At 39.7% G+C, this 15,085-nt stretch overlaps 1 protein-coding gene across 35 annotated transcripts in view; it reads right to left on the reverse strand.

The window, feature by feature from the left end:
• The window catches only part of LOC122682510 (sarcolemma associated protein), a 149,721-nt gene extending 137,941 nt beyond the window's left edge, over positions 1 to 11,780 (reverse strand). For all 35 annotated transcript variants that reach the window (XM_043885296.1, XM_043885297.1, XM_043885285.1 and 32 more), the window contains exons 1-2: positions 11,680 to 11,780; positions 10,162 to 11,477 (exon numbers count right to left, since the gene is read on the reverse strand). In XM_043885296.1, coding sequence (XP_043741231.1) covers positions 10,162 to 10,359 — 198 coding nt within the window. In that variant the 5' untranslated portion in view covers positions 10,360 to 11,477; positions 11,680 to 11,780. The remainder of the gene's footprint in view (positions 1 to 10,161; positions 11,478 to 11,679) is intronic.
• Between the last annotated feature and the right edge of the window lie 3,305 nt (positions 11,781 to 15,085).

Consider the following 15,085-nt stretch of genomic DNA (forward strand, 5'->3'; position numbering starts at 1 on the left):
AATTCACATACCATACAATTCACCAATTTAAAGTGTACAGTTCAGAGCTGTGCAACCATCAATCACAATTTTATAATATTTTGATTATCCCAAAAAGAAACCTGTACCAATTCAGCAGTCACTCCATGTATTTATCAGCCAGGGTTCTCTAGAGAAACAGAGCCAAGAGGATGTAGGTGTGTGCGTGTGCACACATACATACATACATACATACATACAGAGATAAAGGTTTATTTTAAGGGATTAGCTCCCATAACATGCCGGGGGCCGTCAAGTCTGAAATCTCCAGGGCAGGCCAGCAAGCTAGAGAAGGAAGAGCTGCTATTGCAGCCTGGAATACGATGGCCCTCTGAAGGCAGAATTCCTTCCTGGGGGGAACCTCAAGTCTTTTTTCTTTAGGCTTTCAACTAATTGGATAAGGCTCACTCACATTCTTGAGCATAATCAGCTTTACTTAAAGCCTACTGATTTAAATGTTAATCACATTTTAAAAATACCTTCACAGCAACATCTAGACTGATATTTAACCAAAACTGGACACCCTGATCTCTCCAAGTTTACACATAAAATTAGCCATCACACTTCCCGTTACTTCCTGTTCCTCATAACCACTAATCTACCTTCCTTCTATGGAACTGCCTATCCTGTTGCTGTTGTTTAGTAGCAAAGTTGTGTCCAACTCTGTGCAACCTATGGACTGCAGTATACCAGGTTTCCCTGTCCTTCCCGGTCTCCCGAACTTGCTCAAACTCATGTCCATTGAGTGGGTGATGCCATCCAACCATCTCATCCTCTGTTGCCCCCTTCTCCTACCTTCAATCTTTCCAGCATCAGGGTCTTTTCCAATGACCTGCCTATCCTGCACATTCCATGTGTGTTAGTTGCTCAGTCGTGTCCAACTCTTGGCGACCCTATGGACTGTAGCACTCCATGGACTCCCCCGTCCATGGAATTCTCCAGGTAACAATACTGAAATAGGTTGCCATTTCCTTCTCCAGGGGATCTTCCCAACCCAGGGATCAAACGTGGGTCTCCTGGATTACAGGCAGATTCTTTACTAACTGCATGTAAATAAAATTAAACCATATGTGGCCTTTTGTGTCTGACTTCTTGCACTTAACATACTATTTTCAAGGTTCATCCATGTTATTCCATGTATCAATATTTCATTCCTTTTAATTGCCAAATAATATTTCTTTATATAGTATACCACACTTTATTTATCCACTCATCAGTTGATGGATAATGAGTAGTTGTTTTTTTTCTACTATGAATATCTGTACAAGTTTTTGTATGGACATATGTTTTGATTTCTTCTGGGTATATACATAGAAGTAAAATTGCCAGTTTATATGATAACTCTATAACATGCCCTTTTACTAAGCAAACTTTTCCAAAAAACTCAAAGCTACAGATTCCGTTTATTCTACAACCAGCTCCACAGCTATACTAGTAACACACAACATGATCTTACCATCTATCCCTGAACTTTTGAAGGGAAAGGAAACTTATAATTGGGATCTAATAATATAGTTAATATTTCTACATTTAAATAGTTAAAAAACAATTGTTTTTAATGCATTGCTTTCTAAATTAGATTTACTTATGGGGGAGGTTCATATATATAATTTAAAATACAACCCCAAACATAATATACTTAGAAATTATCCAGTGAAGGATGTGGAGCGGAGGGAACTCTTATACACTTTTGGGGGGACTGTAAATTGGTGTAGCCACTGTGGAAAACAGTATGAATACTATTCAAAAAACTAAGAATAGGACTACCATATGATCCAGCAATTCCACTCCCTGGCATATAGCCAAAAAAACAAAAAAGACTAATTCAAAAAGATACATGCACCCCAATGTTCACAGCAACATTATTTACAATAACCAAGATATGGAAGCAACTTAAGTGTCCATCAACGGATGAATGGGTAAAAATTTGGTACATATATACAATGAAATACTACTAAGCCACAAAAAAGAATGACATTTTTCCATATGCAACAACATGTATGGACCAGGACAGTACTATGCTTAGTGAAATCAGTCAGAAAGAGAAAGACCAATACTGCATGTTACATGTAGAATCTAAGAAATAAAACAAACCACTGAATATAACAAATAGACACACAGATACAGAGAAGAAAACAGTGGTTACCAGTGGGGAGAAGGAAAAGACTAGAGTCGGAGATTAAAAGGTACAAACCACTATCTATGAAATAAATAAGCTATAAGGATAAATTGTACAGCACAAGGAATATAGTCCATTTGTTATAACAACTTTAAATGGAGAATAATCTTTAAAAATCATGAACTACTGTTATATACCTGAAACATATTTTGCAAATCAACTATACCTCAATAAAAATAAAGTATGTTTATAAATTATCTAATGAAAGAGAGTACTTTTTAAGCATATTATAAAATATACTATATAAAGTAAAATATACTATATAAAGTATAATATACTATATATATTATATAAAATTATATAATATATAATATATTAGTATATTATACTATCTGAACTACTACAATATCTTTACATGTAGAGTTGTTTTCTTTTTCAAATTGTAAAAATTTAAGTGATGAATACATACTGTTTGAGGAACTGACCTTCAATTAAAACTCTACACAGATTTACTACAAAAAATATCTATGAGTTAACAGACAATAAGGTTTTTATTTCAATTTTTTTCTTTCAGTCTATTGCTCACTAACTGGTTGGTGATGAGATTAACGATGACTAATCGTGAAGAAGTGCTGAGGGAGCAACCAACAGAGTGATCAAGAGCATGCATTCTGCAATCAGAGGACCGGGGTTCGAACCCTGGCTTCACCACTACCTGAGTTACCCTGAACAAAACATTCCTTCGCCTCCCTGAAACTTAGTTTTCTCACCGTGAGGATAATAATAGTACCTACTGCAAAAGTCTGTTGTGAGGATTAAATGAGATAATGTACATTAAACTCAGTATACTACCTGGTAAGCACTCAATGAAGTGATATTAATTTTATAGCAGTCTGGATGCTGGTCATAACTTAGGGCATATTAACACATTTTAGATAAATTGATCACAATTCACTTGATATCATCAGCTAACAGGTACATTTAGAATTATGATCCAATTGCTTATGAAAAAAAACAACAATAAAAAACTATTTATCTATATACCAAGTAGACAAATGCACAGTAGAAGTTCTGAAAAATTACATACCAAACTAATAACAATGGTTACTTCTAAAAGGGAAGAAGGTAAGAGATACCTATGTGAAAGATGATATACATATACTCCACATACTTCCCTATTGCTTCAATTTTTATAAGACTGTATTCCTGTTACTTGTGCAAGTAAAAAATAAGAAAATAAATAATAGCTTGAAAGTCCATATTGGAAATTCATTTCTACTTGGCTCAGGCAGAATAAGTCAGAAGTTATAAATGTAGATAAAACCACAAGCCTGAAAGTACAGATAAAACCTTAAAGCAAATAAACAAGAAAACAAACTTTCCTATGTTTTTAAATTAAAATCTAACCCAGATTATACATTTTACAAAGGATTCAGTAGAATCACCAAAGTCTTCCATGCTTTTAAAGGCCTACACAAACCTTCCTTTTTCTTCTACACCTGTCAGTTGTTCTCTTTATAAAGGATTAAAAATTTACATGGCAAACAAGTTTTTCCAAGGCCATTTCATTTATTTGTATAAACACTCAAATCCAAATCAGTTGCCTGAATGCAAACTTAGGAAAAAATACATTTATTGCTAGGAGTAGCAGGGGTATGTTTAAAAAATGCTAGCTGACTCAGAAAAATAATTAACTCAGATTCTCGCAGTCTTTGGAAGTTTGTCATACAACAAGTTTTTCAGTCATACTCCCAGAAAATAACAGATTAGATTACCCTTAAAGAGAGCAAAAGACAGATTTTCATTATAATTGTTTGTTCCATAATAAGATAGTTTAGAATAAATGTCTAGCAGTTAGCTTTTATTTCAGAGGGAAACAATCTAAATTCTGGTTCCACCTCTCCATAGCTACTAAGAGATGACCTTGGGCAAATAACCTCTAAAGAGCAAACTCTTTTTTCATAAAATGGAGCCAGTCTTCAGTTGCTCTGCCTACCTCCTACGTGTTATACAGATCAAGTGAAATAGGATAGCATGCTGAATATTATTAAATCCTTAAAAGTATTATTTTGCATGAGAATGGATATAAATGTAATGGCTCAAGATTATATCACCAACCACAAGATTATCTAAGATACCAAAACACCTGGCAAAGTGCCTTGCACATTTGCACATTGCAAATTCTCAATAAGTAATAATTTATACAAACACTACCTATTGGAAATTGAGTCTGTGATCTCAAAATGAGAACTAACTCAAATCACCTGCTCTTTGAACCTCCCCAGAACTTACAGAAACAGAGACTGCTTCATTGTTCGTTTCACTCATTCAAACATTTATGTACTGTCTAGTCCCTTGTTCTCAAGAGTGCACATCTGGCTGAGCGACAGTACATTTGCATCACAGTTATTTTCTTGTTTGTGTCTCATAATGAAATTATATACAAAGTTCTACGGGAACACAGAGGAAGAAGCAATTAATTCTTCAGTTAGTGGGAGTAGGGAAAGGTTCCACACTGGAACCGGGCCTCAAGGGACAAAGAGGAAAAGTCATTCTGGAAGACAAAATAGCAAAAAAAAAAAAAAAAAAAAAGAAAGGCAGGCACTTTTTCAAGGATCAGTGAGGACTGTCACATAGCTACTGCACAGAGTCTGGGACAAAGGGGGAAAAAAAGAGTAACAGAAAACAAGAGCTGGAAAAAAAAAACGGAAATGAGAGATGTATTTTGAAGGCTTTGCATATCACGCTAAAAATCAATGGGGGAAAAAATTAATGGTATAGCAGCCTAGATTTTGAATAGGGGTATACAAACTGTTCATCTACTGGAAGTGGCGGTGAGAGAAGCATGGGCAGGAAAGAGTCTTTAGAACACTTCTGCAGCTAACAAATGCCACCATTTTTCTCAATCCAAGCAGCTGACATATATCAAGAACCAATCTCACAATCTTTTCACTTAAAACTCTGAATGACAGACACCCTCCTCCCTATTTATAAAAAAGAATAGATACTAAGCTTTAACATAAACACCATTTGAGAAAACCAAACAGGAGCCTGAGAAGGTAAAGAGTAAATTCAACCCATGGAGTAAAGTCAAATAAGAAGAACAAAAATGTTTAAAGTGTATACACAGTCCATATTTTAAACAACGATGGATAAAATGGATAAAATATTTCATTAACTTTCCACTACTGTGAAAAGACAGAAGGAAATGATTATGTCCTGTGGATATACAACCAAGCCTTCCAAACATGTTTACATTAATCCGTATTAAACATGTCAAATACATGTCTCTCTCACAAAATTCAGCTCTTTCTGACCTTTATAACGTCTGTCAACGACCGCAACAAAAAAATCAGGCATCGTTGAAACAACACACAAATAAACAAAATCAATGAATATAGGATCTGCCACTCTCCCCAAAACTGAGGCCATGATCTCCACAGTCATACAGGAAGAAGACAAAAGAAAACAATCCTGGTTGTCAAATTCTGGATATTTCTCCCTTGCAATGACTTTCTTGCAGTGTCCTTGAAACATACCACATCATTCCTGCTTCTATGCCTTTACTTGAGGCATTAGATTTCTTCCCACCCAAAACTCCTTTCTGACTGATTCTGGCTGTCTACATCCTGCCCTATTCAGAAAGTCCTAAGGTCTTAGCTCAAATTGCATCTCATCCATGAAACCTTCCCTACAACCTCCAGTCCATATGGCACTTCTCTGCTGAAGTCCGAACAGACAACACACTTGTCTTTTTTTCACTTTCTGGCATTTAGTCATTTTCATTCCTACTGTGAACCTGGCCTGTACCCCTACAAAATGGCATCGTATCTAAGCTTTCACAAAGCCCTGGAATAGCAGAGTGGTTAAGTGCTTGGATTCAGGACTTCCCTTGTGGCCGGGTGGTTAGGACTCTGAGCTTCCACTGCAGCGGGGACAGGTTCCATCCCTGATCAGAGAACTAAGATCCTGTGAGACAGAGGCCAAAAAGTCTTAGCCACTGGCCCAACCAAGGAACTCCCACCTATCTTAAATAGATACTTAAGTATTAAATAAGCTAACATGTAAAGTATTTAGAACAACATGGTAACAGAGTACAGAATAGCTTAGTACAAAATAACGTAAGCTAATGGTTACCCATTTTCCTTGTTCCAGGTCACTCTACATATTGTTTTATCACTCGTACATTATGGTTTGGTATGTCAGTGCTCTGCACAGAACTCTCCCTGTCTTTCCATAGCCCATGGGTCCACGTCCTTGAAAAATAAATAAAGGCACTGCACAACTTGTCTCCACTCTCTACTCAGCTTCAGTCACTCAACATCTACTTCATAAGAAATAAAAGAAGACAGACACACAAGGCAGAGACCCTCTTCTCCAGGGTCTGACAACTGATCACAAAAACAAGGACAAACATGAAAACTTAGCACAACGAACGTTCTCTCACAGCTATCACAGCAACTCTCCAAAAGGACCCTTCAGTCCAACAAAATCCGTTTCCTTGTCTGTTTTATTCCACCTTCATCCTCTCATACACAAACACAATCCAGAAAAGCATCTTCTCTTCACCTGTACCTATTCACTCCTATTTTAACGTCTCAAATACCATCATTCTCTTGCCATTTAAACTTAAATAATACTATCTTATTTCAAATCAACTGTTCTCAAGGTGTTTAGTCACCCTCTCGATCTGAAATATAAACTCCTAAAAAGGGGTAACAATTTCTCACCAATTCTTATGATTTTTCTCGCCCTTCCCTCACCCACCACTATGCCTTCCACTCAAACATATCATGATAGAAGAGGTGCTCAAGAATGTGCCAAATTTAAACTTAAAAAGTGAAACTGGAAGTAGATAGCTACTACTAGTGCTTACTACTTGGTAAACTACAGTGAGATGAAACAGACACTGTGTCAACCTCCAGACTATCACTGGTTCACAAAGGTTCAAATCAAACAGGGCCATCCAAATCAGGAGGCTGTCCTGATCTACTAGCTCTTCTATGTAACCACCACACGGACAGATTTGCTTGTCAACAGAAAAATTATAACATGCTATTATCTGCCATCTAATTTGAAGAGTCTGACCTCCAAAAAGGAGTGAAAGATGATACACAGGGCCGGAATCCAAGCTGGGCAACATCCACCTGCTACATCACCGAGTAGATGATTTGGGGAAGCTCATTAAATTCCACTTTGTGCCAAACCTGTCACCAGGTTTTAAATACCATTAAAACATTGCATGAACTTAGCATTAAAAAGTGTCACCGAGCTCTCCATCTGCCTACACTTTGCAGATTTCCTACAATAAACATGTATTGCTTGACTAATCAGAAAGTTTTAAGTGATTATTATTTCTTTCAGCTTTTAAAGGTCTTCCCTTAATGGCAAATGCAGAATGCAACACTCATACACTGAAAGTCAACTAAAGGGCATATTATCCCAATTCTCCACATCCCAGGTAAGTTGCCAATTTGGACAAAATTGTCAACTTCGTGTGTTTCAATTTAAAAAATTACTTCCACACATGCCATCACATGAAAGAAAAAAATACCGCACTACCTTCCTAGGATTCCACAGCACCACAGCAAATTGCAAAGACCTGCCTAGATGGTTCCCTCTTCTCTCCACTCCAAACACCCTCTTCTCTAAGGACTGAGCCCTTATTAAAGGCAAGCAACAGGGTGCTAAGTGATTTACATGATTATGTGAATCGTGAAAACAACCATAGCTACTATTATTATCCCCAGAAGAGAAACCTGAAGTTTAAAGCAGGTTGAGGAAAAACAAACAAACTTACCTGAGGCAATTCTTACAGAAGGAGGGGATTCTAGTATTACACAAAGAAATTTGTTGGGAATATATATTAGGCCCTGGGGACTTTTCTTATGATACAATTATTACAAATCCTTATACAAGAAATTTCACACAGAGAAAACAGTACGTGATACTTGGTCAAACTGTGGGTTTTCTTTGTAACTATGTACCTCACAATATATGGCATACAACAGCTGCTCAATAAAAACCTACTGTCTGTTCAAACCTAAATTTTAAGTAGTCAATTCCTAGAACAATTTGATCACATGGCAAGATCTGACAGGTTATTTGTTTTAACTAGATTAGGTGGTACCATAATCAATAGTTATATCTAACCCTAAAGTAAAGGCCTCAGATCCTGAGTATGTTTTAGCTAATAAAAGCAAGAAATAGAAAGAAAATTCAAATGGTAGAAATAAGCTGTGATCCTTTAAAATAAGGTTTTCTAATAAATTCCATTCAAAAGTTTAACCTATCACTTTGTACAAAAAACACTTAACTATTGATCTATTCTTGGTCATCTCAAAACAACTGATTATGCAGGTTTTAGTACAACCGTGAAAAGCACTGCTCATGTAATCACTGTTTTTCAACTAAGTAAAAGAAAAAATCTGAGCCTCCTTTAAGTACTGAATCAGAATAAAGAAGGTGCATGTGCAATGTACTTTAGGCAAACTTATTATCTGATTAAGTTGCACCTTAATTGTTACCCAGGGACATAAGACAAAAATGTAAAAGCTGGTTAAGGCAACTAGCTGGTAACTGCTGTCTGAATTTGTCTGCTGGAAAGATGACTTCTTCAAATAACTACGGGTAATCTAGGAGGTCTTTCAGGCACCCAAACTTTAGTTCCCAGGGAGAAAAAAGGATCTGTTCCACAGGTAAGGAGCACCTGGTGTTACACAGAAAAATAACATACTTTTTAGTTCTCATCCTACATACAGAGTAGGATATAGACATTATGCAAGCACAGAGCACTTGGGCAATCTTTTCCTCCTTTCTGTGAACAACGATTTATATAATAATTCCTTGATTCAGGAGTATTGCTTTCTCTCTTCCTTTTCAGGCTCAGGTTTCCTTCATTTCAAAACACAACTCTTCTAAAAGATTTAAATTCTTCTTTTAAAAAAGACTTAATCATTAAACTCAGAAAGAGGGTCCAAAAAGTCAGGAGGTAAAACCGGAGATATTATTAGTCTTACATAACTTATTCTAGGTTGGAACTGATTCAGTAGCTTAACTAAAACTTAAGATTTAAGCACAAAGATGAGCTCTGTAGTGTATTCTCCACATACAAAGATAGTTTTAAAATTGAAAGGGTCTTTTTACTCAATTTTTTTTTCTTGTATTCTTAAGACATAAGCACCTACATGTACAGTTAATTAGGGTGCCAACATAAAAATGCTAAAATACTCACACATAATGAGAACTAAATTCATCCTATAACATCTAGGTAATGCAATAATCGACAGAGTTGCGTATAATTTCGGAAAATAATTTTAACAATGATTTCTAACTATCACCTTTGTAAGTAGGCATTAGTTGTTTTTAATAAGTGCTGAAGGGAACATCAACAGTGATTTTCAAGAGCAATTGTTATATGCTCACCCACTTGCAAACAAAACTCTGAAATTATAAAGTTACAGTTGTTCATGCTTAATTAAGTTAGCTTTGATAACTGCAAATTACTCCTTCATAGGTAAATATGTATCAAATCTTTTAAAAATGTAAATTTACACAAACACTGTCCTTTGCTAGAAAGGTCCTCAGTTAAAAGCTATGGTGTTAACTACATCTCATCACTGAGACACTTGAGCCCCAGGGTAGTACTGGCCACAGATTCCCTGCATTGCTCTGGGAAGTGCTGTTTTCTCCATCAAGCACTGAACTGCAAATTCACCTTTCGGAAAAGAATGAAAGCTAGAAGCCAAGTTTCACTATCTAGTTTTCTAAAACGAATTAGGGTTTAGGATTTCACTGGGAATGACCACGTTATCAAGATGCCATCGCCCTCTCGAGGCATTTAATTACAATTCCTTCTCTGTTTTCCATTCAACCACTAGAACCAGACACACAAAAAGTTGGGTTTCCCCGTCTTGCTGAAAAGTCTCCTCTGGGTGCAAACCCTGGGATCCTGCATACATTTACGCAGAAAGGGCAAAGGGAAACGAAAAGCAACGATTGTTAAGACAACTCAGTGACATTACCTTGCCCGTCTTGTGATCAAACCAGACGAGAGCATGGTTCCTGGACAGCACTTTGCAATCAAAGGTAGCATTATTCTGCGCTGGTCGACAGCGGGCCACGGAGCGGCCAATTTTAATGGGCTCGTCCAGGTAGACATGACGCTCCTGAAACGGGTGTGAGTTCGGGCGGCAAGTGAAGATGGCCAAGGCTGACGGCATCGAGGACAGACTTGGGGGTGTCTCTCCTACCAGGGACAAAGAGGAGTTCCACCGGATCCGAGTTGCCCTTCACAGGCCTAGACCCCCTTATCCCCCCCCAAAATTTTAAATTAAAGCAAACTGTACATTGTCTAAGCATAACCAGTGAACATCAACAACTCTTCACTTGGGTGGGAAGACAAGCCAGCGCAAGCCCCATCACCTCCTTGAAAACCCAGCAGCGCCTTGATCACCCAAAAGTCCCCAACTGGCGGCTTTCAGTCCATCTTCTTCCCTGGGAAGTAAAGGCTCAAACATCGGACAGCTTCGGCCCAGAAAACTCCTGGAAGACAGTTTGGGGGCTGGAGGTATCCAAGCAGATGAGTCACACGCCAATTCTTGCGTTTTGTTTGGGATCGTGGCCGCTTTTCCCCCTCGGTGGCGGAAATGTTGCAGCACTGCAGCATGAAGGAAGGGTCGGTGCGGCCAGAAAGGTCCTTGCGGGCGGAAGAAAGGTGTAGCTGAGCACCCCTGGGCGGCCACCGCCCGTCCTCGAGGGCCTCGGGAGCGGTGGGACAAGGCGATGGAGGAGGCGGCGGAGGGCTCTAGACGGCCAGCGGGACAGTCTGCATTGCCCCTGCTGCGCGGAGGCCGCCCGGGAGGTGGCACCGGGTGCCCGGACCGCCCGGGCTCAGGCGGCGGTGGCTGGGGTCCTTGGCACGAGGAGCTGGGGTCGGCGGGGGCGCGGGCAGCGGCCGAGGCGGGACTCCCGGGCACCTGGCGGGCGTCCCCGCGACCAGGGCGGGGATCCGGCTCCGCAGGCGGGTGCGAACCGAGCAAGGCGCGACCCGGAGGGAGGCTCCGGGGTCTTGGGCCGCAGGAAGTTGGTCCCTGGACGCCTGGGCTCCCGGCTGGTGCTCAGCACACCGGTCGCCTCTTCTCAGGGTCGCCCCCGCGAGGGTCGCATCTCAGGGGCAGCAGCCGAAGCTCCAGGCGGACGAGGAGGTGGGGGAGGGAGGCTGGCCCGGAGACTGGGGGAGAGGCCTGGAGGCCCCGGGTTGGGTCCGCCGCAGCCTCCACCACTCGCGGCCGGTGGGACACGCTCAGGCCGTGACCGACGAGGCAGGAAACTTTCCGACCTGAGGGGGGAAAACATCAAAACAAACGGCCGTCAGGCGCCGGTGCCCGCCCGCCTCAGCCCTCGCCCCTCTCAACCCACCCCAACCAAACCCCGCGACTGGCCACGACCTCGGCCGACCTCTCTGCGGACAGGCTCGGGGGATTGGGAGCCCGGACGCCACGACGGGTCCACCTTCCCTTGCCGCCGCCGCCTCAGCTTACCTTGCCAGCGCCAGCCGCCATAGTGACTCTGACTGAAACCTACCCGGTGCACCGCCACGGGAACGCGCACCCTTCAAGGGCCCTCCTACCCCCTCTCCCGCGCCGTAGTCGGGGTGTCACGTGACCGAAGCCGCGGAAGCCATATTGGTCAAGGGCAGAAAAGAGGGCAAGCCAATTTTTAACAAGCCTCCAAACGCCATCTTAGTTAAGGGTTAGACGCTTCAAAACCGTGGGGCAACCTTTACTACCATTTTGGTTAAGGGCAATAAAAATTTTTTTGACTTGTTGAAGGTTTTCTAAACGTAACTTGCCAACTTCCTACTTTACCATCTTGGTAAGAAGGCGCCTGCTTTTCCTAAATTTTATTCACTATAGTCCTCGTTGAAAATACCAATGAGCAAGGAGGACAAACTCATCCGAAGGAGATGTTATTAGCATCCATCTTAGCTGTGGGCAACACAGTCCCCCCAACAGCTGCCCTAGGTGTGAGCAATTAAATTCCCACAAGCCTTAGGCTTTGTGCATCTAAGGTCCATTCTCCCCTTGCTAGGTATCCTGCCCTGAGGAAAACTTTCTTAGTCCCTGCATTCCATTTCAAATGACCTTACTGTAAACTGGGCCTATCTTGTCCCCCAGGGCTCCTAACTCCGATTCTACCCCGGAATGAGTGTTCGATCAGAAAAGTTAACATCATGTTGCTTCCAGAAAGAGGTCGAACAATTTCGAATATGAAGAATGGGGTATTTCCTGCACTCAAAATAGTAAGGTAGATAAGGAGTCATTAGTCTCAAAAGGGAAAGATTTTGCGAAATCTAAACGAAAATTTCAAGAAAAAGATAGAAGAAATGAACCATACTCATTTAGAATCAGTGATGACTTCATTCTTCAGATTCCTTTGACAACAGGCTTCACCACTGTGTGACCTTGGGCACATTTCTAAACCACTTCAAGCCTCGTTTTGTCATCAATTACATGGAGATAATACTTAACTCACCTGTTGTGAGAATTCAAGGTAGTAATCCATTTGCTCATAAAAGAGTAACGACAGTTCATTTCAATTCGTATATACAGAATTGAGGCCTGGTCCCAAGCTCGGTCCTGAACCCTGGAAACACATAGGTGCATAAAACCTCAAATTTTTCTTCTGAGATTACACCTGAGTACTATGAGATAGGGATGGGGAGAGAAGGGTGACAAACAGAGGTAACTTCACTTTGAGGTAATCAGGGCTAAGCAAGCACTAAGTGCTAACGGAGTCAGAGATGGTCTTCCATGGGCGGTAACTGCACTGAAAGGATGGTAGGAAAACCACAATAAATGTAGTATTTGATGAATGGCTTCATAAGTTTCCAGGGGGAAAAAGAATAAGGCTCTTTAAAACAATAGGCCAATATGCCTGGCACATGTTAGTGACTAAATAAATATTTGATACATGATTGAAATGTACATACTGTTACTAATTATTACAGGATAAAGTATTAGAATATGTGTTAGATTATAGAAGATTATAAGGACCTTGTATGCTTTTCTAACATTCTTCACTATTTCACCAAATATCTACTGAATTACTACTGTGTTCCTGGTACTGTATTTTGGAGAAAAATAAGGATGTGTTGAGAAGTTTTAATATAAGAGGATGAAATTTTTTTCATTTGTAGTAACTTTTAGGCTTTTGTGGAATAAAGTAATATAGGACTCTCCACATAACCCTAATGAGTTCTGTGCATGAACTTATAAGTCACTTAACTTATAAGTCTTTTCATTCATTCACTCAATAAATATTTAATTTGAAGGTGGGCAACAGCTACTGCCATAGGCCCTGGAAATACAGCAATGGAAAGAAAAAAAAAAAAAGATTCCCTTCAGTTGTTCACAATTTAGGTGATGACACATTACAATAAGATTCTTGCTGCAATGAATTTATCAAGGATAATGGGAGCATGTAGACTAATTAAACTAATGTGAAAAATTAGTAGGAATCAGGATTTCCCTAGTGGGCCAGTGGTTAAAAATTCTGTGGTCCCAACGCAGGGGGACCTGGGTTCAATCCCTGGTCAGGGAACTAGATTCCACATGCCACAACTAAGAGTTCATGTAAGCATAAGGAGAGGTGGTCAAGAAAGAAGGACATAGAAAAGTAGTTTCAGTTGCTGAAGGACTTGCAGGCAATGAATGCAGTGGTCTTCAGAATATTCCCACCTTTCTCCTGGAAGACCAAAGTAGAATCATGAAAATCAAGGTTTCAAAATCAGACATTGCTCACCATTTAAAAGCACTGGAAATTATAAATTATTTAGCTTCTCTAAGTTTCAATTTCCTCATTTAAAAAAATGTAGATAGTACCCCACAGAGTCTTAGGATTAAAAAAGATAATGTTAGGATGAAATAAGATAATGATGCCTAGAAAATAGTAGATGCTCAAAGAAGGTCAGTTTCTATTATTATTACTAATATTAAGAATTCTTCCAGCCTTCCACATACAGTAAGAGGCAAGTTGTATTATCTCTAATTTGCGTATAGAGAAATGTATTCAGAAATGTGGAAACAAAACATATTTCTTTATGTTCAATTCTACTACAGTCTCTTTAAATGAATGTTAAACAAAGAGAATACGCTTTTTCACATTTTTTCCCAAAGAAACACTGGGACTGCTATAACCTGGAAGGGTAGAGAATCTTATGAAGCCATGGAGGGTGCTGGAAATGCTAAAATGGCATTGAAGGCGTTCTTCACCCCCTGGTATTTGGTAGGCACAAAAAAGGCTTAAATTAAGACATCTCAAACATGAGATATTTTGAATTCTCAGCCATGTGGGTGTTGCTCTCTATGATTCTGTATCCATACAATATTTTAATTAAATAAAAAGCATGTTATGTTTTGAGAAATGTGGAATGATCGTATTTCCCAATGAGGTAGCTTTCTCTTCCTCTTTTGTTTTTACTTTTTTAATAAACTGATCATTACTACCACTGCTATGATCCATGCTACTTTTCAATCTAGGAAAAAGAAAGGAAGAACTGCAAAACTATTTCCCTAGTACCATGAAACATAGGCAATTATTAGCATTTCAGATGTGTAAGAGACAACTCAACTTACAGAGTTTACTCTGTAAACTCATTTAATATGCATTCGATAATCATTGAACTGAGTTTTAACCAGTGACACATGATATAGTGAATAACTTGCAAAACTGCTTAAGGAGAGTATCTGAGTTGCAAACACGTTATAAGTAAGCTAACTAAAGAGGAGAACTGGAGTAGTCAAAGATTAAAATTGAGAGGATATACTATTTTTAATGGCACACACTGGCTTCTTGAAACTGAAGTTTAATCTTCTTCACAATAAGAAAAGCTCACCCCTCACCACCCCACCCCCTTCTGATCAGGGAGATTCTAATGAGTGGAAA

Source organism: Cervus elaphus, chromosome 24 (genome assembly GCF_910594005.1).
Source record: "Cervus elaphus chromosome 24, mCerEla1.1, whole genome shotgun sequence".
NCBI lineage: Eukaryota > Metazoa > Chordata > Mammalia > Artiodactyla > Cervidae > Cervus > Cervus elaphus.